Genomic DNA, 26,732 nt, shown 5'->3' on the forward strand with positions numbered 1-26,732 from the left:
AGAATACTAGTAGTAGTAACATTAGCCATTAATCCCTTGTCGACTTCAGCCTGGCTTCTCAGGTTAAGTTACACTCGAAAGTCTTGGACCCTCGAGCCAGGCCACCACCCCTTTCTTCTTCACAAGAAAAACTCCACCCATGCGCGCGCCACTGCAGCTGCAACCACTGCACAGGGCACGCACGGCACGGCACGCCACACATATACCAAGCGCACACCAAGCCAAAACGCCTACCAGTACTAGCCACACGCCAACCATATTACATCACTGACGCACGCACGCTACTCGCTCCGCCGGCGAATCGAAGGCTTCACAGCAGCAGGCGGCGGCCGCCGGCGGGCTTCTTGCGCAGTCCGACGAGCGACGCGTCGTCGACGAGGGGCCCGCAGAGCGTGCCGTCGGCCTTCATGTGGTAGAAGGTGCTCTGGAACACGACGCGGGTGCGGTTGGCGATGGCCGTGAAGTCCAGCACGGCGCGCTTGTACCCGCCGGTGCCCTTGGACTCGTAGGGCACCTTGACGGTGGCGCGCGCCGCGAAGGCCTCGGCGACCATGGACCCCGTGCAGCCGTCGGCGGCGTCCCCCACGGCGAAGGCGAGGCGGTAGCTCCACCCGGGCACGGTGCGCACCTCCTGCACGAGCGCGCTCTCCCTGCCGCCCACCAGCTCGACGGCGCGCACGCCCTGGGGCACCTTGAAGTGCGCGGCGTCGACGTACTTGACGGCCTTGGAGGAGACGATCATCCAGGCCGGGAGCGGCGAGTGGTCGTCCTCGATGTTGGGCGGCACGAGCACGCCCCAGGACGCGTTGGGCAGGAAGTAGGGCCCCTCCTCGAAGCCGCCGTTCTTGAGCATGTTCCCGCGGGCGAGCCTGGGCGGGTAGAGCGCCCGGATGGCGACGCCGTCGATGAGCGGGCCGCAGGCGGGGTCCTCCTCGACGCCGGGGTTGTGGATGACGAGCGTGACGACGTCGAGCTTGGCCTTGAAGGCCCAGGCGTACGAGTCCCAGCCGTTGCTGCCGTAGATGGTCTGCATCGGGAGCACGCCCCACTCGGGGCTCACCGAGACGTTGAGGCGCTCCGCCTGCGCGCAGGTGCGCGCCGCGCTGAAGGTGATGGCGTAGTAGGCGCCGCGGGACACGGCGAGGCGCTGGCGGATGGAGGCCTCGTTGCCCAGGCGCACGGCGTGGGCGCCCTGCGGGACGACCAGGAGCATGTCGCCCTGCTTGTGCCCCGACTCGATGTACTCGACGAAGCCCGAGGTCTCCCAGCGCGGGATGGCGTTGGCGCCCTTCACCACCGTGCCGTTCACCAGCGCCGACCTGGGCGGGCCCTCCTCGAAGTTGCCGTTCGGGAGCAGCCCTGCATCAGCGTCGCCATCATCATCAGTGACCGAGCCATCATCGTCAGACTAACTATGCTAGACTACTAATATCCAGTTAACCAGGTTACTATAATTCATTCGTATATTCAGACAAGAATCCCTAGCTTTTGCTGGTGCGAGTATGTGACTGATGGATCATGTGCAGCAAATCAATTGCTTGGCCACTGGATGCTAACAGGGCCTGCAGGCTGGTGATTGCAGATGGAGCTGAATCGAGAGCTGCTACTTGCAGACACCAGTCTCACACGGTCAGGGGCAGGCTGCCCCCTCATGTTCTTAACGGTGAGTATTGATAGTGTGGTGACTGTAACAGGCAGGCTTTTTTTTTTTGAGCTGACAGGGTGCACGTTAGCATGCTAGCCGAGCTACTGTGGCTGCTGGGCGCGTCTCTGACCAAAAGTCTGTTACTTCTGCTGCTGCTGACTGCTGTGTCGGCCGGTCCGTCGGTGGGGGGCTCAGGCGCCTCAACCAGACGCATTCACGGCTGCCCCCATCCACCACATGCGCAGAGATCTGCACACGGACGCATGCAACCGAACGAGACCAGATCAAGCACAGCCTCCTACTCCTGCTTACTCTGTTCTTACTTCATTTTTTTTTACATCAACATGGTCTAGAACACTACTACTAGTATAATAGTACTACATGAACTAGGTTACTAGCGGTGGTAACAAAAGGAAAAAAAAAAAGACGCTGCGATTGTATGAAATGGGTCTCCTTTAAAATTGAGAACGAGATGCTTTGGGCCGCGTTGGGACACACTTTGATTAAGGGCCAGGGTGGCGGGATCCCGCGGTATCAGCATGGCATGTCGACCAGACCAACATGCGATGGGCTAGCCCGATTAATCTACCGGCGGCCATGTGAGGCGCGCGCGGCCGTGGGGCGCCACGCCAGTATCTGCGTGGTCCTCCGCTGATCGAGCCATGGGCGTGCATGATCCGGCCCGTGACAGCGACCCGGGAATCATTCTGTCGTCGTGACGGCCACCGCGCTTTGCTTTTGGAAGCTTCAGATCTAGTGGTGGCAGTAGCTAATAACCAGCCGGGCCATTAACCACGTGCACGGTGACGGACATGGAAGCGTTTGGAGGTGAGCTCGGCGCCGGATAAACCACTGGATGGGTCGCCTAGTGCAGGGAAAGAAGGTTTGGTTATTACGGTAGAGATGTCTTTTTTTTGGATTAAAATTATTATTGCGGTAGAAATGTAAGAGACCGGGCGTGAAAGCGCTGAACAGAGGCCAGTTTGTTAGGGGCAACCTCTGATGGACTGAACGAACTCGCTGAGTTCTTCTACCCTGCGTGTGCTTAGCAGCTTCTACTACCAAAGGAACTGAGCAGCGGCATAACGCAACGAGAGGTAATACGTACTACATACACCATATGCTTACTATATAACTGAGCTCTTACCGTCGGTGACAGCAAGATTAGCTCCCGAGCTCTTACCGTCGGTGACGACCGCGGCGGCGCGCGCCGCCGCGCAGACGAGCAGCAACAGCGCGACGCGGCGCATCGTGCTCTCCTCCTCCTCTTCCTCCTCCCGCCGGTGCTTCTCTTCCTCTTTCGCAAGGACTCCTCTCCCCTGCTTTGCGGTTGCGAGCTGAAAGGACGCGGGACGACGAGCGGAGAAGCGGCCGCGGGCGCCACTTATAGAGCGGCCTCGGACCTAGACGCCCACGAGGCTGGCGTGGAATAACGGGAATGCCACTGAGGTGCGGGGGGCAGAGGCTCGGTCCAAGTCCAAGGCGGTCAGCCCCGCGCCGTACGCGTGTCCGGCGTGGGGGCCGAATCGGACGGACGCGCCGGCCCGGCGGCGCCCTCCCGGTCCTGCCCTCGCGCATCGCAGCAGGGGGGACAGCCCCCGCGTGTGGTCACATGGCCCGTGGCCCCGCCGCCTCAGCTCGCCGCGGGCGGCGCGTTGCCACTCGCTGGCTCGGACACGAGCGCGGCGCCGCTCGGGAGCGGCCGGGAGGGCCGAGGGCACGGCGCGGCGGCGGTCATGAGGGCCAGCCTCGTCATTCCGGGGGGTCCGGCCGCGTCGGTTGCCGGTTGCACGACTGGATGCGCCGTGGGCCTCTCGCTTCGCTTCGGTTCCTGGCAACCCGGCTGCCTGGGCTTGGTTAATGCCACGTCACCGCCATGATGTATCGAGATCGCGGAGTACACTCCGGTACGTACAGCAGTGCGTGCGTAGGTCGTACATGCGTACGTGGCTACTGACTACTGTTCCATTGGCGGACGATCTTTGACGCCGGTCACAGCGTTAGCTTGACCCTTCGCGCCACCAGGGATACGTCTCGTGCATCCAGGATTGAGGATTCTCCTGGCATGTTCGCAGCAGCAACTACCACGACGCGGCCAACGCACGACAAGATCGTTGCCTCGTGGATCCATCTCGGGCGACACCGGCGTAGATACCGCCAACCTCGACGGCCGGCCCGGCCCAGGCACATGGCGCCATGTGTACGTGCGGCGTAAGTCACGCGAGCCCTTGCTTGCCGCCTGAGGAAACCACGTCCGTCCTCGCTCGCCAATCCACACGACAAGGCCGCCGGGGGTCTCGGCCCGCCTGGGACGGACGCGCGCGTCTCCATCCGCAGGGCTCGCGGCATCGCTTGGCGGAGCTGGCTCGACGTATCACCGCCATCATTACCGATCCCGGGGATATATTTTTTTTTCCTTCCACGCCTCCCTTTCGCTCCCGAAAGCTCACCGATCATGCCGTGCCGGGCGGCCGCCGCGGCGAGGGAGCGAGACGGACCGGCTCTGCGACGACGAGCTAGTCATCATGACGCCATTTTCTTCGCGAAAAGAAAAGAAATAATCATCACGCCATCGTATCGTCTGCCTGCACGACGATACGGGTCCGTCCGTCCAGGCCGATCGACGACGACGACGACACGGGTCACCGCGCGTCGCCTTTACTCGCCGGGCGTGGCGCGGCGCGGCGCATCTGCCTGGCCCCATAAAACAAGTGATGGCTTCCATGTGCGGGGGGTTCGGTCGGATCGGATGGGATGCATGATCGGTCAGTGCATGCTGCCGCGCGCGCCGCTGCAGCGCGTGCAGCGCCCCTGCCCGCCATTAGTTAATGGGAGGAAGGGGAAGGGCCTTATCTTCGGAGGAGCTAGCCCGCCACCCATGTGAGCCCTGACTGGGATCGATGGTCGTGGACGCCACTGTGTTCCCGGGCGCCGATTCGGAGCTTGGAACGGAGCAGGAAACTGCAGGCAGGAGCCATGTTGATGGTTCACTTGGCTACTTGCAACAATTCTTTTTAGAGCACCGCAATGGTTCCTTTTTGTTGTTGTTGTTGTTTTGTTGGATTAATCTTTGTTGTTGTTGTTTTGTTGGCTTAATCTTGTCACCTGAAACTCTCACAGACAGAACTCGCTCTCCAGGTTACGGATGGAGCACTTGGAGCTAGCAACGGATACAGAGTTACAGGCAGATGTTGGCGAATAGTCATACGGTCTCGGCAATCGGCACGCACTGCTAGCTTGCTCTAAGCTAGCTACTAGCTGATGTGCTGTGCTGCGCATTGCTTGGGCTGAAAGTGACCCCAGTAAAGCGTCGCCGTTGGGCTCGTTCCGAAAACAGGCACGGTTGCTTGCTTCACCGATCGAGCTCCCGCCGGCGTCAAATTTAAAATCCGGAGCCGCTCCTCTGCTTCCGGCGGCGTCAAAGCGGCATCGGAGTTGATGCGCCGGCTTGCCGCCGCTGCACGGCAAGCCCCTGCCTTGCATCATGCATGTTCCATTCGTTAGCCGACGACTGGAGTGCGTGCGTGTTTGCAGTGTCCGCCTTGTTTCGTCGACCGACGGGGCCAGAAGGGCTCGTGTTGAAGCACATGCAGGCATGCAGCAAAGGGGTTCAGTTTCCGGATAACTTCGGGGACGTGCGTGCTCCGCGCGCGGACAAGGTCACGGTTCAGGGAGCGCAGGTCGCCCATGCACCCTGGCCACTGCTGCTGCTTTGGCTGTCCATCCGGCTCAAATCTTCCGTTTGGACGGGCTCGATCGTCGGCTCCGTGATTTGTGCTTTTGTCCCCGACCCAAATAGCATATAGACTACGTGGTAGACCAATCGTGGTCTGACTCCTCTTGCGTTCATCGAGCAGCTACCAGGTTGGCGGTTTCACTCTGAGCTGAGGTCCACCGTGAAAACGAGACGTGCGTGCCATGACTGTGTGCTTGCAGTGTCGTGGGATAGCAGGCTGGTCCCTGTGTCCTATCCTAGCTGCAGGTCCGTGCTACATGGCATGTGACCTCGACCGATAGCAGCCGCGTACGTACAAACGAAGGTCAGTGAGGTGCGATACGATCACGGTCGGTCGAGAGGCGAAGCTTAGCCTGAGCATGGTCCATCCTTGTTCTGTTCCCCTGCATGCATGCACCGTACCGGGCGGCTGCTGTTGGACGGGAAACATACTACTACGCTCCATGGTTCTCAAAAAAATAAATGAATACATACGAATTCCTTTTTTTCAAACGAAAATGGATGGAAAAAACACTCTCATGCTACTTGCCATGTCTGCTTTTTTTTTCAGTGACGCCTAATTTGCTTAATTCTTCTGAATATCTTCAGAAGGTCGGTAATCATGCATTATTGTCCGGTGATTCTGCCTTCCTAAAACTACAAGCTCCCGGCTCCCCGTCGTCGGTTCCGCTGCCAGACGGGGCCCCTGCCTGCGCCCGCGAGCGACACGGCCATGTGAGCCCCTTGCCGAGCACAAGTAGCGTTGCGGCGGTGAGCGGCTGAGCGCGACGCGCAGCGACCGACACGAGCGCCCGCGGGCGGGCACCGGGCAGGCGCGGCGGGCCGACCGACAGATCGATCGATCTGCCGTCGCCGTCGCGGTGCAGGGTGCGGCCGCGCGCCCGCCCGCCCGCATGTGCACGATCTCCCCGGCCCCGGCCCGGCCTCTCACGCGGCGCCAAGCTAACTCTCCGATCGATCCCGGGTGGGGCCCCCCGGCCAGCCTGCTGCGGTCGGCCGGCTTGCATCCCCCCATCCACTCGCCACCGTTTATTTCCCCGGCCCCTCGATCTATGGCCCGCCTCCCGCTGTCGCGCCGGGGAATAACGATCGGAACGCGCCGACGGCAGGATACGGGCCGCGGGGGGGGCGGATCTCCGCCGCCGTCGCCTTGCGCGCGGACGCGGTCGCGCGGGGCGAGTTGCCGTGGCGTCCGGCGCGGTGGGCGGTGGTCCGCGGGAACGATCGCCGCCGCTCATGATGCTGTTCCAGCTGCTTGCGCGGAACGGATGGACGCCGACCCGCCCGCTCGACGCTCGTACGTGTGCGGTTTCGTGTGTACGAGCGCTAGCTGTCGTCGCTGGAGGGGAGAGCTCGCACCTTGCAGGGGGACCTCGCGGCCGTCCCCGTCTCCGCCCGCCTGGACCGCGCGCGCGAAGCGTTAGCGATTAATGGTTCCGGACGCCGAGGCCGCGAGGACCAGTCGCCGGCCACGAGTACCGGTCGCCGGACGGAATATCTGGCCGGGGCCGGGGCCGGGGCCGGGACCGTGGGCCGTGGCGGGCAGCCGGGAGCGGCGGACGAGCCATCGTCCACCGCCCGCGGTGGAGTAATGTGGTGGGCATCAATCAATCTCTAAAAGACGAAACTTGACCCTGGCATGGGGCCAAAATCGAACACATGATAAGCCACGCCTACGACAAACATTGCCCGTTGGATCGCTGTTTCGTTTAATCGTGCGGGCTCGTTTCCAGCTCCTTCCGGGGAATACGCATCACGTTACTCGAGCACGGCTCCACGAATATCCCAGGACTCTTCTTCTTCTGCAGCTCTCGCATATTCTCTCTCCCTCGATGCTCACAGCTTCCTAACGTAACACACTTGAAAGTTGAAGCTCCCTTCCTCTTAGGAAACCTCGAGCGATTCAATCTGCCAGGGCAAGAAAAAGTAATCCCCTTGAGCACACCTCGATCTGGTATGCAAGGGTATGCTTATCGAGGACGATCTTGCTTCTGTTTTCCTAAATCGGTGATCCAAATGCTATCTGTACTAGAACAGCTACAAGTGCTAGATGGAAACTGTACTCTGAAATTGCAGTACGAACCCCACTCCACAAGTAGCACTAATACCTTAGGTAAATTTTCTTTCCCCTACACACTGAGCCCAGATCAATTGACCTGCCGAAGTGCAGTTACTGGTGAACTCCTTCATTTGCTCCCATGCTCATTTACTGTTTGATAAAATATCAATGTAGCATATACCACATTTTTTATTCAATCTTAGTTCTTAAGTGGAAGGCCCATTTCTTAAATTTAACTACGCAGGAGTAAAGCATGTTTTGCTGCGTGCACTTGTTGAGTTTGTTCCTGATAATAAGTGAAATTTTGTCTTTCATATGTCCATTATGAAGGTATCATATACTATTTGCAGGCAGGCAGAAATTATGAATCACATAAATTTAATAATAATGCTAGAAATATCTCAAATGTATGTAGCTTTGTTCATAAAAAATCCTTATTCTTAAAACATGCTAACGGTTGATATTATTTAGAAGGTACATCCAAGGAGCAAAACAGCACTGCGATGCTTGCTGCTCTCCCATTATGGAAACACTGGCTAAACCCACCGGAGGGCACGGCAAAGCCACGCCAAGTTTCTAGTGTAACCGAATTTGCTGCCCGGTCTGGAGTTCGGACGACGTAGAAGCGCCAAGCTGCCCCTGGTCATGTAGCTTTTTTACACATCGAGCCATTGTTAGTGGACGTCCATGGAAGATCCTTGCATCCACCATGGAGGCATGGACACGGGGGTGAAGGGCTTTCAGCACACACCGCCAATGAGCACCGGTGGTTCGGTTTCGACGTTGCAGGACAGCGGGAGTGGTCTCGCTGACTATTGTTGCTGAATCGCTGGAAACTTCTCCGGATAGTTGCTTGGGCTGGGCATTTGGAACTTGGGAGCGAACTGGGCCGTTTCCATTGGGCTTTTAAAGTTTAATGGGCCTAGACATGGAGACCACTACCACTAGGCTCGGAGGATGCGGAAATGGTGCCATTTTTGCACGAGAAAAGTCGGAATTGCAGCTGCTCCACAAGTATTGTCTCTTTTTTTTCTCGAGAATATGCAGGAGAACTGTATACAATTCTACTAAGAAGAAAAGAAGAATATGCAGAAGAACTGCTCCACAATTACGTCGTTCTCGTAGCTATTGAAGGCATCTGATTGCATATTATAAAAGACGTCAGGTCAACACCGCTGCTTTTCATACCAAAGGTGCCTTTGGTTGGGTTTTGGAAGGTGGTTTAGCTTCCATACAAAGTTAAAAGCCAATCAAAAAGGTAACCACATACACTTAACTCCAAAAAGCTATTTTTCCTCTATACAAATCCCACAAACACCCCTTCCTTGCTTTTACCGGGCTGTGGGGGCAACACTTCCATAAATTTACCCAGCATGCCATCGATTAGTAGTGTACCGGTTCCATTACGTTTCTCCCGTGACCCCCTCCCTCTGGCTCGAAAGTCTACCTCGCTCGTTCCCCTTCGCGGCACCCTCCCGAGAGCGGCTAGGGTTTCGCGGGCAATGTCGGCCTTTCTCCGCCCTCCTCCTCCCTGGCGCTTGCGCCCCTGTAGGCCCCAGCGCCCGTGTCCGCTTCCCTCAGCCTCCTCCTCCAAGCGAGCTCCCCACAAGCGGCCACGTGAGCTCCCCCGCGGACGATGGCAAGGAGGGCTCGAGCTCCCCCTGCGTCCCCCTCTCTCCTTCTCTCACGCAGGGGCGGCGGCGCGAGCTCCCTCGCGGGCAGCCATGTCCTGCACCAGCGCCTTGTCCAGCTCGTGGAAGTAGCGCGCCGGCATTACGTTGTTCATGAGCACGCCGACGTCGAGATCCCGAAAGTATTTTTTTTGAAACAAAAGGTCCCGAACGTACTCGGGGATGGAGGAACACCACGTACGCCACAGCGCGAGGGGCCTCGATTTGGCTCGTCCCTCCATGGATTTGTGAATTTGAGTACTCAAATGGATTCGCAAGACATCAACAGAGCTTTGATTGCAAGTGATTAAGTTGAGATTCAACATGTTGGATGACGAATTTCACCCCAAGAGTGAGCGGCAGGTAGGCGAGTGTGACATTGCCACAAGCTTTTGCAAAAAGACCCTCACCAAAACTTGTAATTAATTGTAGTATTTTTGTGTCTTGATATTTTTATAGAAAACCTCCAAAGTTAAGAGAATTTACAAAAAGTTTTTAAAAATTTAGACAACAAGTTAATGTTCTTTACATGTGAATCTCTCAACATCTCAGGAGCATTACAAGCATTTTATACCAAACCCACACAGTCATAACCAATTTAACCAAACGGGCTTTCAGTTTTTTTACAGTAGTTTTTTTTTCACAGCTCATAGCGCACAACAGTTTTTTAACAGTCACAGTCTAACCAAACATACGTTGAATGTAATACCAAGTTGTTGTTTTGACTTGTGAGGTTTCACGTTAGTCTCCAAATTTCAGATGGCACATCGTACGCAGTAAAAAAAATTGACGACAAATCTATACAAATAAAGGCCTTGTTAATCTTAGGATGCTTATGCGTTGAATAATATAGCTGACCGTGCGATTTGTTGAAAGCGGAAACTTCTCACATGACGCTTCACACTTCGGTGGCTCCGCAGCCTCCGCTCATCCGCTGGGTTTTAGCGGCCTGGGGTGCCTGAGGGCCTGAGGGGTTTGTTGGAGCGGGACGGCCGCGACAGCCCAACCCATGCCGCCCCATCCGAAAACACTGTGCGCACCCTCCCACCGCGAATGCCAGCCGTCCGTTCCAGATCCAACGTCCGTAAACGCCAGCGCGTCAGGGCCATGCTCACTGGCGCGGTGGCGCCACTTCCCCGTGCTCCCGGGTGCCGACACCGACAGGCAGCGGCGCCGACGCCCGTCACGCGACCGCTTGGCCCGCGCCGCGCACGCGCACGGCGCCACCTAACCCCCCTCGCCTCGCGCCACCTCGGCGCAGCCATCCCCTCCGCGGTAATTAAGCTAAAGCTTGCTTGGCTCCTCCTCGCCCGGCGGCGGCGGGAGATGGCGGCGGCGGGGGCGGCTGCGCTGCGGCGGCTGGGTGTGCTGCTGCTCCCCTTCCTCGCCGTCGCGGCCTGCCTCGACGTCCCTTCCCATGGTAATGCACCTACTAACAACCCAGTCATGACTCTATTGACAGAACTCAAAAGCAAACGACGCTCCGGCCCGTTCTTGGCTAGGGTTGCTATTACTAGTTCTTTAATTTGGCTGCCGTCGACCTCTGCTCTGGTGCGTTCAACTGTGACTACTGAGACCATTTCGCTTGGGATGGAGTCCTCCGGCTTTGCCTATTTAGAGTAGCTGAACTGCTTAAATTATCTGGTGTTTAGAGTAGCCGATCCCTGAGGGGGGCGGTTACTTCCTCAATCTGCGTTAATATGCGGCTCTGATGCACTAGCATGGCACAATCAGTGGTAATTTTGTGGAGTAAGGTTCAGACAGGGCAAAATGTGGTGATTGCTAATTTGGTTCAATTTATGCATGGTAAAGGCCAGCCTGATAAAATTGCTCGAACTGAATGCTGAATGCTAAAGGACTTGAGTGATTACTGCTGTATGCTGGATCTCGGATTGGCAAAGGCACCGTTAAGAGTTCTTGAAGAGATTTCGAAACTCCAATGCTGCAGCAAGCTTGTCACATGCATGTCTCATGCCCTCATATTTTTATGGCATGGATTACTACATGCAAACACAGGATGTTTTATCATACTAACCTTTTGGCTCATGGTGAAGTTCACAATCAATCATATTCTCATTTCATCAAAGCATCACATTCAAATTGCAGGGTGCTATTGGACTGGGTGCCAAAGCAAATGGTTTGGAGTATGCGCTGCTCGCCACTTCTTGGATTCTCAATCAGACGATTGTGATGGTCTCTGCATGGAGTCAAAAAGCCCTCCATGCCTTCCACTCCACACACATTTCTATTGCTGCAAACCAGGTCCATACAATGGTTTTACTACATTCAGTTAATGAGAATGACTAGAGCAGTCTGCTGCATCTTGTACTAGTTTGTTTAAATCATGTATGGACATGGACTTTAATACCTACTACATAGCATAAACAGTTTCAGAGTGCAAATTCTTTTAAATTGTTACTGTACCATTTGAATGAATTACTCTAGCATTTTGATACAGATTGTCAATTGTGTGTTCTGAAGGACAGGAATCCCAAAGGTAACAAACAAATGTGGACATTGCAAGAGCAAGCTGGATTTTGGCAAAGAGTTTATATGCTGCACTGATTGCTCTGACCCAACCATTATGGACAAGAATACCAAACTGGGTTACTGCAAAAGTGGTGCTGACTTAACAATGCAATTAAAACCACAAGGTATATTTTCACGACTAGATCATAGGACAAGGCTCAATTGCAGTTTGGCAGCTTTTACTGCGTGCACATGTATTTTGAATCATTTTACTAACTTAAACGATATCTGGTATTATAACACTATTGGTTTTGGGGGGGGGGGTATCTTTCTTGTGTAAATTTCCTATACTGTCCGGTACCTTCACTATCTAAAAAGAAATACTATATTTACATCTTGTACCGCATGATTTTGAAAATACATGGGGTGCTATTGGACTGGTACAATGCAGCATGGCTCTTAAGCAGAGGAAGTGTTTGTAACCATGTTAAACAGCACTTGTGCATGGAATAAACTGCCTAAGTATGTATTCTGCAATTTGTCTCAGCTGATGTAATGCTTATATTTGTTTTCAAAGGTTCAATTGTTGCCACAATTCACCACTTTTGCATTCAGTCTGTGCTTTTTCTTTGCAGTAGTTTCATGCTCAAACTGCTAACCAAGGCCATATTCCCTTCTTTTCTTTGTCTCTTTCTATTCCAATATTCCTTGTTCTGAATATATGCAGAAACTTTTCACTGGGTTGCTGGCCCCTGGATGATATGCTCCTCACCATGTGATGGTGGTGTTCGATATCGTGATGTTGCTTGTTATGGAAGTCTGGATGATAGCACGATCAAACACTACCCTGTGGATGATGCAAGCTGTTCTGCAGATGAGATGGTACTTCAAACTATTCAATTTTATATGTTTGCACCTTAATGGGAATTGTTTGTTGCAACAATAAGACATATTTGTTACTTAGTTTATTTATTAACAAAGACATACCTTGTGTCTAATGATATCGAAAACCAATTTTTATAATAAGGTCATGTCTAGTTATCTAAAAAAAATCACCCATGTCAGAACGGGTGCTGAAAATAGTATTGCAAGGATGATTATGTCAGAATAGTTAGATTTGTACAAATTGTGTTAAGCGTTAGTCATAGCAATCTGCAAGAACAGATTTTTTTTTCATTGACAGACGTATATGCTTAAATTGTTTACGAATTGACTTTTAAATGCTTGCTCAGCATTAATACAAAATATTTTTTGAATAAGTGCAGCTATCTGAAACCTTCACTATCTTGACATAGGATTGACCTAAGCTTCATAAGCAGAATATATTGTGCAGAATTATCTCTTGTTATATGCTGTATTAAGCATATTAAGTATGAGGAACATGAATCTGAAGAGATATCGTATTTCGTTCTCTGCTGCGTTAGTAAATTTTTTTTCTCACTGGTTAATGCTGATTTATTCATTTGTCAGCCTGCAAGACAGGAAGCATGTAATCAGCAGAGCTGTAGCGATCCTGAGATGACACAGTCGATGAATCCCAAGAGAAGTGGAATGTCCGGTTGGTTGGTAGCAATGGTTGTTGTCCTAGGTCTTGGTGCACTTGGTGGCATTGCATTTATCAGCTACACTTATTACAGGAGGTATGCATAAATCTTTCCACAGGATTACATTGTTCACTTTTTTTCCCTCCGTGCTTTTCGTTTTTTTTAATTTTTTTTATGTTTTTGTTTATGGTCATCTTGCTAGAGTTCTCACTTCCCAGTGATTATTTCCTATAAATAATTCATAGATAGTGCACAAATGTAAGATAGCAGTTGCATCAATTTTCAGTTTCAACAAGGAATTAAATGTTGAAATGGCCACTTTTAAATGCACTATTGTTGGGGGTTTTATTTGTCCCGATCAGGGTATAGGGAAAAAAAAAAGAGGTTGATATTGAACATTAGAGGGAAATATATCTTTACTATTGATCACATAGGGAGGTGAATCGACCTGATTCGGATTCCCTGGAGCACAGTTTGGTTGGGTTCTGATTCGCAGTCCTTCTTCCCTCATCTGCTGTTGAGCTGCACGTTTCAAGCTCATGAACTTGCCTGCACATTCCGATGTACATAGCAAAAAAAAGCCTTTTGTAAGGGCCAAATGGCAAGGCCGGAGGTCACATCCCCAACAAATGGCTAACGTTTTTGTTATTTTGAGAAGTGAATATTAATTGTTGATGTAATCTGGACTGCACTTCCTGAAAGAAAATTTACTACTAAATTATTTCAAAGAACATACTAAATGTACTTGCTAATATATGGAGTCATCAGTTGATATTACTTCATTTACTATGAAACCTTGTAAGAGCTTATGCTCTTGGATTTGTAGGTTTCTTGTTTTTTTAGGGATATTGAGAAATTGCTCTACTTGTTTTCAACTCATGTACAACTCTTTTCCTTCGTCTTTTTGTTGTTTACAGGAGAACCTCTGGGCCCAGTGGTTTCGTGTATGTCATGATGGAAGCTTATTCTTGAGGGTTGAGTGGACCGTTTGCCTGTAAGCCTGCGAGCAGTCAGACTGTAGAATATAACTAGAATTGGAGACAACCGGTTGTTCATTCTTTGGTGTGCGGTTTCTGTCGTCAGGAATGGTTTGTCAATCTCTTCCAGCTGATTCATGTGCAGCCAGAGTAGACTGTGCTGGGTGCAGCTGGGGAGTTTTGCACACGTCTGTAGTTGCCAAGGCTGTGCATCCAGGAGCTGGGGATCTGTCAGGAAGGATGTCTAATTCGCTGTTATAACTGCAGCGTGTGCCAATGTGCCATGTGTTCCGTTTCAAAAAAAAAAAATGTGCCATGTGTTCATGTAGGATCCTGTCACACTCCCATGCCAAAAGTAGCCGATGACGAACAATTTCTAGGTACGAAATATGTTTTATCTGCAACTCTCACACAAGTCACAATTAAAGTTTTTAGTTCTTCGATGTCTTGGCAATATAGATACTACCTATAGACACTGAAGTTTAGAAAGGACTGTATTAACTAACCATCCTGAACCTGAAACAAGCCAGTGTCTTCCTTCGTTTCGTGGTGATGGTGGACTGTGGGTCCCAGCCCAATTGGCAAGATCCCACAAAGTTAAAATCCGTCAGTATAAAGAGGGTTAACTGCAAAAACACCATCTTCAAAGGTGATCGACTAATTTTGATCCAAATAAACATTTTAAAAGGATGAATTTGTTTGTTATATTCAAGTTTTAATTAGCCGGCTATAGCGGTTAGGAAGGGCAGCCACTACGATATTTAATCCGCTAAAACCAGCTATAGCATGCTAAATGCCGGCTATAGCCCGCTATACGCCGTAACGACAGTCCTGCAGCTAAACATATGAGCCGGCGATTTAAAAGCTCTACCGCTAAATATATAAGCCGGCGATTTAAAACCAGATTATATATTACATATGGATGTCTCTCTTTCTCTATCCAAACTTCTTATTTCACCTGATCCTGATCCCTGATCTTTCCCAATAAATATCTCTTAATAAAATAGTATTGAAATATCCTAATACCACTTTATAGATTATTGTAAAAATATTTTTACAGTTTCTCAATAATCTCATCCCAATACAACTAATATATTGGGAGAATTAAAAAATTCTCCCTTTATTTGAGAGAAGTTGGGGTAAAATATTGGAACAATTTAATACTTATTGTATAGAGAGGTTCCAAATGCCGAAGCATATTTTTTTATAATATTATCAGATTATTGAGGAAAGGGAGACCGTCGGAGACTGTGAGGTTTGAAAATTTGGTTGCGGACAAGTGAAGGGTAAAATAGCTCGGAGCGGTGAACAAGGAGAAAGAAACAAAGCAAACGAAATTTCAACGAGCTAGAAGAAAAGAAAGAAATATCGCCGATTCTTCGCACGCTGAATTCTCCAAATCCCCCCTTCTCCTCAGTCCTCGCCGAAGACCCCAATTCCGCCCCGAGGTTGGGGTCTCGTGGTTCCAGCGATGCTAGAGCCGCAGAGCATTCTCCGCGACGCCGGCGGCGGCTTCCCCGCCACCACCCTCGCCCCCCTTCTTGCGCACCCGCCGTTGCAGTCCGAGCCCTCGCCTGCGACCGTTGGCTCACCGGAGATAACGGACGAGGAGATCAACGCCGCCACCGCGGCCTGCTGCCGCATCTGCCTGGAGTGCGAGTCCGAGCCTGGTGAGCCCCCGCCCCAGTTGGCTGATGGCGTTCCTTACCCTTTCTTGTTGGTGTGCGCAAAGTGGCAAAGGGACCGTCGGTCCGTGCAACTGCAGCATATGGTTCAGTTGGTAGGTTTGCCGTGACATTGGGTCATGGGTGCTGCTGTCTGCGTTGGATTGGATGTTTGGATTGTTTACTTCGGTGTTAATGTAGGAGAGTATTCCTAGGGTTCAAGGTGATCCTGCTCTGCTGTGGCTCTGTGGCTGATCGATGTTGCTTGTCTTGGCTTCGATGTAGGTGATGAGCTGATATCTCCCTGTATGTGCAAGGGGACGCAGCAATTTGTGCACCGCTCCTGCCTTGACCACTGGAGGTCTGTTAAGGTAACACCTATTTATTTGGTACTGGCGTGGCATTTCTTCTGACAAATTCGACTGTCACAATTTGCTTGTCAAAATATGTTCCGAAGCAAGGTCAAGGAGCAGACTATTATTATTAAGAAGCTTATTATCAGCAAATTTTATTTGGTCAACAACAGATCTTAATAAATCCTCACTGGCAGCAGTTTGAATATACTATAACATACATTGCTGGTTGCTTACTTTTGTTTTTTTTATCTTTTTTTGTAAACTTTAACTGCCTATACTAAGTCAACCTGTAAGATAGTTACTAGTTACTGCTGTCAATTGTTTGATCAAGCATGGTAGCACTAAATGATGCTGTCTTGACATATCTCCTCAGGAAGGAACTGCCTTTTCACACTGCACAACATGCAAGGCACGGTTCCATCTACGGGTTGAATGTCTGGAGGATGACATATGTCGCAGAATGAAGTTCCGGTTGTTTGTTGCCAGAGATGTCATACTTGTATTCCTTATTATACAAGCCGTGAGATCATCTTTCCCTCTGATTACTCTATATTGCTCTTTATTATGAGGCATCAGTTAGCTGCGAACTGCTTGCATCTATTATTTTGTTGAGTGATAGCTTAGTGAACCTGGGTTACTACAGCGGGCATTTATTTGATGTGTGCATCTCATTTGCACTTTTTCAGGCCATCGCTGCCATAGGTGGTATGGCATATTTGCTGGATAAAGATGGTAACTTCAGAAACAAATTTTCTGACGATTGGGATCGGTTTCTGTCAAAGCATCCGGTTCCCTTTTACTACTGTGTTGGTATGTGTTTTCTTCTGCAACTACACTTACAATTGTTACAAAGATTCATATGGTTACTGGTGTTTGAATGCTAAATAATATTAATAAATATCATATGGATGTGTGCACACGTTAGTTTGTAGTCTTGCTTCAGTGCCTATGTTTTGCAATCATGCTTCATGAGCATTATCCCTCAAGGCCTTAAGTTTCTTCTCTTAGATTCTTATGCATTGAAATAGAATTGTTTTGTCAAATTCAAATATTTCACACCATAATGGTGTTGCATTCTGCTGTTCTCCCTAATTTATACAATGGTAACTTTCCAGATTGCAATTCTTAACTGATCTGTTCATGTAAGAGATTAGTATCTCCTTGTGACTAGTTAGTTACTGATATGACCATAAATTCGGTTCAGGTGTGGTGGTGTTCTTTGTACTGGTTGGATTTTTTGGGCTAATAGTGCACCTATCATCTTTCAACAACAACGATCCATGCTTGGCTGGATGCCATAATGGCTGCTATGGGTGTGGTATAGTGGAATTACCTGCTTCAATTGAAGCCTGTTTTGCTTTCGCTGTCATCTTTGTTATTATATTCGCCATCCTTGGAGTTGCATATGGGCTCCTTGCTGCAACTCTGGCCATCCAGAGGATCTTGCAGCGGCACTATCACATACTTACCAAGAGGGAGCTGACAAAGGCAAGTTAAACTGCTTAAAGTGACTCAAAGAGAGAGAAAGAGAGTAAAATATTATTGCTCATTAGCCGCTCAAATATTTCCCATTTGACGATTCACAGGAATATGTCGTGGAGGACCTACCAGGTGGTTACACACCGCCAAAGATGGATCCGGAGCATGAGCAGCGTCTGAAGATGTTGCAGCTCATGTAACTTCCACTCGTGCAAATGGTGGACAGAAGTATCGCATCTTTTTGGTGCATCAATTACATCAGCATATTGTATATATTGTTGGGATAAAATATAAGCATATTCAGTGATCTGCAAGTCCATGTAATGACTACTGCTATAAATAGTACCACGGTTGAAAAAGGGGAATCTCATGCAAACCTATTGAAGTTGACCTGCCGTGAAATGGGGGAAATAGGTACATACTACCTGGTATTTGTCTGCGACAATGCTGCATCATTTTTTTCCCCTGCGAGAATACTACGGTTTTCTGCGAGAATACTGCATCATCCTTTTTACCTGCGAGGATGCGTCTGTTCGAAAAGCACTCGAGGCTCAATTTTTTTTGAAAACTAACTCGAGGCTCAAATACTCTTCTGGGATCCAAAGAATAGCAAGCGCTACTTGTTCACTATTGGTTAGACAGTCAGACCCTGGCTCTTATCTGTCCTCTCTTCTGTTCATGTTCTAGCACAAAAGACAGCAGCTTCAGCTTCGGATGGTATCAGCAGTTTTAGCAACTGACACAAAGGGAACCTGAACCTTTCACACGCGCTGTCAGACCGTCTGTGGTCACACGAGACGCAGTATGTCTGCATGTTGGGTTCAGTTTCTTCAGTGCAGTAGATAGGGGTTGCAATTTTCTCCCCTTCGTGGACAAGTACCTGCTTCTGAAATTGAGTCTGAAACCTATTGCATAACAACATAACACTTGGATTGGGTGCTGTAATGTTGCTTGTCAGGCAGTATGTGCAAACAAAAAAAAATAAAGAAGTGTAAAAATGGGAAGGGAGAAAAAAATATGTAGTCTGTCAGACAACCCCCGAGCCACCCTGACCAACCAAGATTGCACTTTTTGGTGAAGGATGAAGCAGCACGAGCCTATAGAACAGATCCTGTTCAAGTAAGGTCGTGCTGCGTCGGCCAAGCTCCTGGGTTATAAGCTGTGTCATCGTCTTCTAAACAGCCGAGGTGGTGCTATAGTCTCGGTTGGTTACTTCAGCCTTTCGTTTTGCCAGGACATGCATGCAAGTTGTTTTTGGAAAGACACGGACCAATTCATCGTTTGCCACAGCCTAAGTTTGTAAAAGGAGTGTTTATGCAAAGGGAAATTTGTAAAAGAACTGGGCCAGATGGTCAGATTACTGTTTATCCAACGCCGCCGGCCCGTGCGCGCGCGTGTGGAAGGCCAGGCCAGCGCGGCAGGGGGGTTGCATGTGCCACGGCATTGCCATTTCGGTGTGTGCGGTTGAGGGTTTAGAGTGAGTCCCTGCGCCGAAGCAACGTCCTCTTTTGAGCAAGAGAACGCACCGCCCACTCCTTGATCTTCTCCTCCTCCTCCGGTTGATCACTTCACTAGCTACTCCGATCCCCATCCCCGTGCCTCGTCCCCCCTCCGGTTTTGTCCCCCAAAATTCCCTCGATCCGTCCCCTGCACGCGCGACGAGCCGATCCACATACATCCACCGACACCGATCCTCCTAGGCACCCGCCGCCTCCCGCTCCCGCCCCCGATCGATCGGGGAATGCCGCCGGCGGCTGGGGATGGGGTCGTCTTGCCGGAGGCGACGGACAAGGACGACGTCGAGGCCTCGCCCGCCGCGTGCTGCCGCATATGCCTTCAGCCCGACTGCGCCCGCGGTCGGTACCTCACCTCGATCTGTTAAAAGTTTCTGTGTTAGATTTGTGAGGTCTTGCTTTTGCCTAGCCATCTGCGCTACGCACGCTTTCTGAATGCCGCTTATTTCAAATTTTTTTTCACTCATGACTGTGTATGCATGCATGCCTACGTTAACCATCTTCTACACTGGACCTTGTGGAAGTAGCTAGTTGAATACATGGTTTGGCGTTTATATCCACGAGCATATACAATCGCTCTAAGCCTGTTGTTAGTTATTAGCTTGACGACGGTTTGGAAGCTCCATCTATTTGTTCCCTTCCCTCTTCACACCTAGTATGGTTGGAGAAAACAAGTTTCAGTAGGATGATTCACCGTCTTGGCGTCTTCTCTGTCCACAGAAGGAGTAATCAAATGGAAACGAGTTTGAGTAGGACGAGGCACTGTGTTCTCTACCCACATAAGGCGTAACCAAATGAAACAAAAAAAAGTAACTTATACACTGATTAAAACAACTTTTTACTAGAGGATCAATGTGGATAAAGGGGAAAATTAAACTTGTTACATTGAGACCCCAACTCCACTGTTGCTGATCGATTTTTCTTCTCTTGGTTTTGGAGTAGGCGATGAGCTCATATCTCCCTGTAGGTGCAAGGGGACACAGCAGTTTGTTTATCGTACATGCCTCGATCACTGGAGGGCTGTCAAGGTATGGCTATTTGCTGGGCATTATGTTTAGTCTCTCGAATTTCTAAATTTTCATAGAATTTTACATACAAAGGACATGGAGCACTTGAATATGTCGAACTATGTACTTGCTTCACTCTTTTAGTTATAAAATTTGACTCAGATTGGGCCATTACTTTTTTCATCTCGCCAATTGACAGTTTGGCACCATGTCTAAGAAACAGAATTTGCAATAATTTTGACCGACAGCTTTCATAAGAAACATCCTTCAAATTTTTTTGAGTACATCTAGTGACAGAAGTCTAGTGATGTGGTCATCATATATCAAACTTAAAACATATTGACATATGCAAACTTTTTTGCAACTTGAAATCACTAAATTATTAGATTCGATCTGAAGCTTTAAATGAAAACTCCAACAGATTGTCGTTAGGACAGAATGTAGTCAACACAATATTATCGTCAGGAGACTCACTATCAGCAACACATTTGCATCCAACAAATTAAATGTTCTCACACAAATCCTTCTTTAAATTGCAGGCGGTTGAATATGACAAGAACATTAGCTACCATAGATTGATAATGTGCGATAGCATGGCATGACTGAGAGTTGATCAGCCATTGTTAGACCGGAAACGAGATGTTAGCACTAAATTATTCTGTCTGCATATTTCTGCAGGAAGGGACTGCATTTTCACGCTGTACTACTTGCAAAGCACAATTCCATCTTCGGGTTGAGTTTATGGAAGATGACATGTGTCGTAGAATGAAGTTCCAGTTGTTTGTTGCTAGAGATGTCTTCCTTGCAATACAAGCAGTGAGATCACGTTTCCCTCTTATTACCCCCTGTTGCTGTTCACTGTTCAGAATAATCTGGCAATATAAAACTGCACAGAGATTGCATATTGTGTCTTTGGGTAAAAAACTGATGGAACATGGATTACTAAAGTAGAGCATTTATTTTGTCTTCATAAGAGTACGTTCACGACAGGTTGATGTTGGTTAGTTTCTGGTATGGAGTGTGGAGGGGTAGATGTGCTGTAGTTGATGTTTCTCTTGTTCTGGTTTAGCTCTTGGGTGGTGAGTAGTTGAAGTGGTTACATTTTGCGCTGCTTTGTAAATTGGTAATCCCAGTATAAAAGCTGTAATACCCTGTTACACTTTCTATAAAGCCGTGCGTTATAAAAAAAATAGAGCATTTAGTATTGTGTTTCAGAATCAGGCTTTACCCTATATTATCATTGTAATTTGTAATGTTGGGTAATCAGCATGCAGTGTTAGCATTAACTTAAAAGTTTTTTTTTTGCGAGGAAAACTTAAACATTGTTGAATGCTTATTGTGCAAGATACTTGCGATGGGTATCTCATTTGTTTTTTTTTTGTCCTCTCAGGTCATTGGTACCATTGCTGGTGTGGCATATCTGTTGGATAGAGATGGAAAATTAAGAAACAGCTTTACTAAGAATGGAGATCACATCCTGTCAAAGCATCCAGTTTTGTTCTACTATTGTCTTGGTAAGTTTTTTTTCTACTTTTGACTTCAATTGAGATTGGCGCGTGCTGATGGTGCAGTGTTTACTGGGTGGCTTGGAACTAAACAGTAAGTACCATATACACTGCATGTGGGCCTGCATCAGTTTGTCTTAGTAATCTCGGTCTCTATTATCGCGGTAAACTCTCTTATGACTAATGTCTTTGAAGCTGTTTTCTTGTTCGCTGAAGATAGAGTGCTTTACAGTAACGCAAACTCAACATGCCATGTCACACAATTGCTAATGCTATCTTCTTCCTAAATTGGTACAACTGCAGTGAAAATATAATATTACAATATAAGCTTTTCAAACTGCATATTAACTGATCTATTAAAGTAAAGGTAAAAGGGTAGCTAACTGATACCGTCTGTGCCAACTAAATTGCTCCAGGTGTGTTGGTGTTCTTTGCACTGATCGGACTTTGTGGGCTGCTGTTACACTGCTTCTCCTCCGACAACACCGACCCATCATGCCTGGCCGGATGCTCCTACGAGTGCCTGGAATGCTTCGCGGCCTCGGGGGAAGCCTCCTGCCTCGTTCTTGCTATCGTCGTCGTCATCGTCTTCGCCATCCCTGGTGTCATCTACGGCTGCATCGCGGCGACTCTGGCCTTCCAGAACATCATGCAACGCCACTACCACATCCTCAACAAGAAGGAGCTGACAAAGGCAGGAGCCTCTACTGATGATCGGCTGAGCATTTCGTTTTCATCCAATCAGATTTTGTTGGTTTGTTCGTTAACCGGTCGAAACATTTTTCGGTGAGCAGGTGTACGTCGTGGAGGACCTGCGAGGGGGGTACGCGGCGCCACCCAAGATGGACCCGAAGCACGAGCAGCGCCTGAAGATGTTGCAGCTCATGTAGCTGCTGCTGCCACTACGTGCATCTCGTAACCGGTTCATCCAGAACATTATAGCATGCATGCTGTGTATATATATAGTATACGGGTAGATATATGGTACGTAAATATAGAAGTATAGAACCATGGTTAAAGATGCATACTTGCTCACATATATTATACTTGCGGAGTGGACATGCATGTTGATTATTAGCCGCAGAACAGGGGAGGGGAGGGGATGTACATACTGAATTACCGATACTACTTGATCGGATTACGAACCTAAGCAGCAACCTAATTAGTAACTGTCTTGATACATGTGCCTCGCTTGTATCGACAGGTCGTTCTTCGGACTCCCGTGCAAATCTCGAGCCGGATTATTTGCAGTTAGCTAGATTTGTTAGTCTCAAACCACAGCTGGAGAAAGGCACATCAGTACTGGTCACAGGAAGCTTTAGTGCCGGTCCCTGTGACCGGCACTAAATGGCCGGCACTAATGTGACAGTCGTTAGTGCCGGCTATATTGACCGGCACTAAAGGGCGAGTGTCAGTGCCGGTTCGAAATACCAGCCGGCACTAACGTGCCCGACCCCGCCCGGCCCCTGGCAGCAAGGTTAGTGCCGGCTGATATAACTGGCCGGCACTAAATCTTTTTTTCTATTTATCTTTTGTTTTTCGTTTTTATACGTATTTCTACCGTATGCGACTATATAATCGTACTTTTTGCATTGCACATTAATATTAGGACAGCATATTACACTAATATTATATATATATATATTCATCATGTATGGAACACTTAGGAGTTCAAAACTACTTGAGATATTACAAATTATTAAGAACATCAACTATAGTAATTTATCAGCTTCCCCGTCGTCGGATCTTTTTTGGCGACGCTTGTACGAACATCGTTATAAAATTCGCCCTTAGGATTTATGACTTCATCGAGCAGGAATTCGCAAATAGCTTCTTGAATTGCCCTGATCCGAGCCATTTCAATGAGTTCTTCTTTCATCCGCCAATGCTGTCACATTTTTCGATAAAAATATGAGAATAAAAGATAATAAATTAAAATGATGAGCAGATGTGATTGTGCTCACGTACATTGAATGCCTCCACTGTCATTTGCCCTTTTTCACTTGCAAAAGAGTTGATCCACTCACATACGTAGTATCCACATAAGTTGTTTCCTTGTTCCTGTCTCCAACACTATGGACAAATGTGGGTTAAGATATAGAATTTTTCTGATGTTTATTGCGAATGACATTAGTAGCGAGAGTATATTCATATCGGAAAATCAGTCACCCAACAAAGAGGCTCGATTTCACATATGGGCAAGCCTATGTGTTTGCGGAGGTAGCGACGCCATGCAGTATTTACCACCTCGATAAGATCTTGGTACTTTGATTTATCTTGCCTTAACGAGTCGTACACCAAGACCTTGTGCTCGTCAATCAATACAAAGCGTTTTTGTTGCTAGCGCAAAGGCTGCCTCCTGGTGAGAAAGTGCAGAAAGTTTAGTCAAGCAGACTCATTCCTCTTTTTTTTTTAAATTCAGTATAAGGAACAGCATATCTAGTTGCTAGATTTTTTTTTACTTGTCTAGGCATCTATTAATTGTGTTTAGTCCTGGGTTAGTTGATCTAGTATCTCTAGGATTAGTTTATCTTCGAACAGTCGCTCAACATGCTGGAAGCTTTTCAAATCCTTTTTTGTTTAAGTCCAGGACAGAGGTGAGTTTGTACTTTTACTTTTGCCACAATGATCTGTTACTCGAGTTGTCTTGCATAGAAGTTGTCTGGTTTTTTATTTAACCCCATGTGTGGCCTGTAGATTTTTCCTTGCACTGTTAATTTAATCATCTGTTGCTCTGTCAGGCCATTATGTTGTAGTTGCATTGTTCCAGTAGCTAGCAACTCTTTGTTTTTATATCAGCTAACTCGAGCTACAACAGCAACACTTATGTGCTTTTTGTTCAGAGCTTGCCTCTTGTGAATTGGCTAATTAGTAAGTTGGTTAAATGGTGCATTATCAGCATCTTGGTTTGCTCGTCTGGATTAGCTCTTTTGTGCAGGCAGGTCAATTCAGTAGCTGCAGCTACAGCTCCATCAACAGCTTCAAGTGGACATAATCAGAATGCTCGGTTTTCACTGATCAGGTGAATTAATCTTGATATCTTTCTCATGCTACAGTTCCAGTGATTAGACAATCATTGCTTGCTTGGTCCATAATTTTTTGTAATGCTTTAAACTCTAGTAAGATTTCAGTCTTATCTGCCTACCTCTTAGTTAGCACTTGAATTGATCATTTTGAAAATTAGTTAGTGCTAATCTTGGCCAGCTGATTGTTTGTATCTTTGCTTCCGCGATACTTTGATAAATTCCTAACCATTCAGTCATCTATGGTCCTTTTATCCCCAAGACAAATTCAACAAGTTGACCTAAACTTATCAGGAACAGAATAGTCAATTAGCATAAACAAAAACAATCCCATGTGATTCCTCATTCTTTTTATTCTTTTGACACATGATCAAATGCTTATGTGCAGAATGTGTTTGGGAAATCAAGTTCGAAAATATATGGATTGGCTACCGGGACCCTTGCATCAGTTGATGACTTACTGCAATGTAAGGTGATGCATGGACAAGGTGCTCACCGCGAATCTGTTTTTGCGATCGGAGGGCGAGGAGGAGGTCCGGAGGGAGGGGTCGACGGTGGGGGCCGGAGCTTCGGGCGCCGCAGCAATGGCGCGAGGACGCCGAGCAGTGGCGCGAGGACCTCGAGGCGGCAGGGGCAGCCGGGCGGCCGGGCTGCGCGGAACGGGCCGCGGCCGGAGCTTCGGGTGGCGGCAGCAATGGCGCGAGGACGCGGAGCAGTGGCGCGAGGACCCCGAGGCGGCAGGGGCAGCCGGGCGGCCGGGCTGCGCGGAACGGGCCGCGCGCGAGGACGACGAGGTGCGCGGCGGCCGGAGCTTCGGGCGGCGGCAGCAATGGCGCGAGGACGTCGGGGCGGCGGGTAAGTTGGGGGCGACGTCGATCTGAATTGGGCGAAGGGGCTAATTTGTTGGGGGGATGGCTCGGTTAGTGCCGGCTGACATTACCAGCCGGCACTAACGCGCCCACGTGACGTCAGATGGACAAGTTAGTGCCGGCTAGTGTTACTAGCCGGCACTAACGTGCTCAAGTTAGTGCCGGCTGGTATTACCAGCCGGCACTAACGTGTACCATCCGCGCGGAAATTGGCCACGCCAGTTCCTATTTACACTAAATTTTTAATATTCATAAATTTATTCATAATAGGCTTAATAATTAGAATAATATAACAAAAATTTATATCTTATTTTTAGCTACACAATAATTATAGTAATTATATGTACACAATAATAATAGTAATTGAAGTAAATTAACGAATATGCAACCATTATCAATTATGTGTAGCGTAAAGGGTTTATATGTGTATATGTTTCTGTTATTCATAATAAATCGAAAACATTTCATTTTGATCCATGCAAAATTCTTCAAAAAACTTTTCAATAGTAGCCTATACAATGATGTAATCAATTCGCATATTACTTGATTATTTGTTTGTAATTTAATGTTTCAATGCTTCTAGTAATGCAAAATTAGTGAATGTAAATAATATTTATACCATGCAAAAATATAATATTATCTGAAGATGATATTATGTCATAATTGGAGAAATAGTATCAAGAATTGAGATAAATACGATGCGGTGCGTTACATTACATCACTGATTGAGAGAATTCAATACATAATTTATATAAAACTACTACTCATTATCATTATCTACTGGAACATTGATAATCTTCCTTTTGACGAAAGTGTCTTGAGCGTGATCACAGCGTAAGTAAGGTGTGTCCTCTTTGGATAAGAGGATGCTAGGGTCAACGTCAACTGAGAATGAAGGAAGGTCATCAATCTGGTCATAATCTTCCGAATTGTCCGAAATATCCTCAACTCCAACAACTTTTCTTTTTCCTGGAAGAACTATGTGCCGTTTCGGCTCATTTGCAGCCTTGTCTGCTTCAGGCGTCTTATCTGACTTCTTCTTCGGTTTGCTCGACATGTCCTTCACATAGAACACTTGTGTCACATCCTTGGATAGAACAAATGGTTCATCTTTATATCCAATCTTTTTAAAGTCAACTATGGTCATCCCATACCGGTCCTTCGTTACGCCTCCTCCAGCCACCCATTCGCAACGAAATAAAGGGACAACTATGG

The 26,732-nt window shown here is 48.4% G+C and overlaps 4 protein-coding genes across 5 annotated transcripts; 3 read left to right on the plus strand and 1 right to left on the minus strand.

Moving 5' to 3' along the window:
• Positions 1–7: 7 nt before the first annotated feature.
• Positions 8–2,989, minus strand: LOC112893664. Of its 2 annotated transcripts, none has more exons than XM_025961117.1 (2): positions 2,829–2,989; positions 8–1,359 (listed from the first exon to the last, which is right to left on the minus strand). In XM_025961117.1, exons 1-2 carry the CDS (start codon positions 2,893–2,895, stop codon positions 311–313), a joined length of 1,116 nt encoding a protein of 371 aa, XP_025816902.1. In that variant the 5' UTR covers positions 2,896–2,989; the 3' UTR covers positions 8–310. The 2 variants fall into 2 exon arrangements, with proteins under 2 accessions (XP_025816902.1, XP_025816901.1); XM_025961116.1 differs by having other exon boundaries at positions 2,793–2,989.
• A 7,165-nt stretch (positions 2,990–10,154) lies between these two features.
• On the plus strand, positions 10,155–14,361 carry LOC112894367. Its single transcript, XM_025962052.1, has 6 exons — positions 10,155–10,530; positions 11,217–11,372; positions 11,597–11,764; positions 12,307–12,461; positions 13,050–13,219; positions 14,041–14,361. Exons 1-6 carry the CDS (start codon positions 10,164–10,166, stop codon positions 14,093–14,095), a joined length of 1,071 nt encoding a protein of 356 aa, XP_025817837.1. The 5' UTR covers positions 10,155–10,163; the 3' UTR covers positions 14,096–14,361.
• A 1,050-nt stretch (positions 14,362–15,411) lies between these two features.
• Positions 15,412–18,018, plus strand: LOC112893862. The gene is made up of 6 exons (XM_025961378.1): positions 15,412–15,770; positions 16,050–16,135; positions 16,494–16,640; positions 16,807–16,930; positions 17,325–17,608; positions 17,707–18,018. Exons 1-6 carry the CDS (start codon positions 15,572–15,574, stop codon positions 17,797–17,799), a joined length of 933 nt encoding a protein of 310 aa, XP_025817163.1. The 5' UTR covers positions 15,412–15,571; the 3' UTR covers positions 17,800–18,018.
• A 1,322-nt stretch (positions 18,019–19,340) lies between these two features.
• Positions 19,341–22,515, plus strand: LOC112892474. Its single transcript, XM_025959629.1, has 6 exons — positions 19,341–19,455; positions 20,056–20,141; positions 20,799–20,936; positions 21,511–21,634; positions 22,042–22,319; positions 22,420–22,515. Exons 1-6 carry the CDS (start codon positions 19,341–19,343, stop codon positions 22,513–22,515), a joined length of 837 nt encoding a protein of 278 aa, XP_025815414.1.
• Positions 22,516–26,732: the final 4,217 nt, after the last annotated feature.

Source organism: Panicum hallii, chromosome 5 (genome assembly GCF_002211085.1).
Source record: "Panicum hallii strain FIL2 chromosome 5, PHallii_v3.1, whole genome shotgun sequence".
Lineage (NCBI taxonomy): Eukaryota > Viridiplantae > Streptophyta > Magnoliopsida > Poales > Poaceae > Panicum > Panicum hallii.

Bases quoted from the DNA above. Each gene is read 5' to 3' on its own strand.
- LOC112894367 (XM_025962052.1), top strand. From the start codon at position 10,164: ATGCCAGCCGTCCGTTCCAGATCCAACGTCCGTAAACGCCAGCGCGTC. The intron at 11,765-12,306 runs GTATATTTTCAC...GAATATATGCAG, and splicing joins AATGCAATTAAAACCACAAG to AAACTTTTCACTGGGTTGCT. The intron at 13,220-14,040 runs GTATGCATAAAT...TGTTGTTTACAG, and splicing joins AGCTACACTTATTACAGGAG to GAGAACCTCTGGGCCCAGTG.
- LOC112893664 (XM_025961116.1), bottom strand. From the start codon at position 2,895: ATGCGCCGCGTCGCGCTGTTGCTGCTCGTCTGCGCGGCGGCGCGCGCC. The intron at 1,360-2,792 runs GTAAGAGCTCAG...ACGCTGATGCAG, and splicing joins TAATCTTGCTGTCACCGACG to GGCTGCTCCCGAACGGCAAC.
- LOC112892474 (XM_025959629.1), top strand. From the start codon at position 19,341: ATGCCGCCGGCGGCTGGGGATGGGGTCGTCTTGCCGGAGGCGACGGAC. The intron at 20,937-21,510 runs GTGAGATCACGT...TTGTCCTCTCAG, and splicing joins TCTTCCTTGCAATACAAGCA to GTCATTGGTACCATTGCTGG. The intron at 21,635-22,041 runs GTAAGTTTTTTT...AAATTGCTCCAG, and splicing joins TTTGTTCTACTATTGTCTTG to GTGTGTTGGTGTTCTTTGCA.
- LOC112893862 (XM_025961378.1), top strand. From the start codon at position 15,572: ATGCTAGAGCCGCAGAGCATTCTCCGCGACGCCGGCGGCGGCTTCCCC. The intron at 16,641-16,806 runs GTGAGATCATCT...GCACTTTTTCAG, and splicing joins TATTCCTTATTATACAAGCC to GCCATCGCTGCCATAGGTGG. The intron at 16,931-17,324 runs GTATGTGTTTTC...AATTCGGTTCAG, and splicing joins TCCCTTTTACTACTGTGTTG to GTGTGGTGGTGTTCTTTGTA.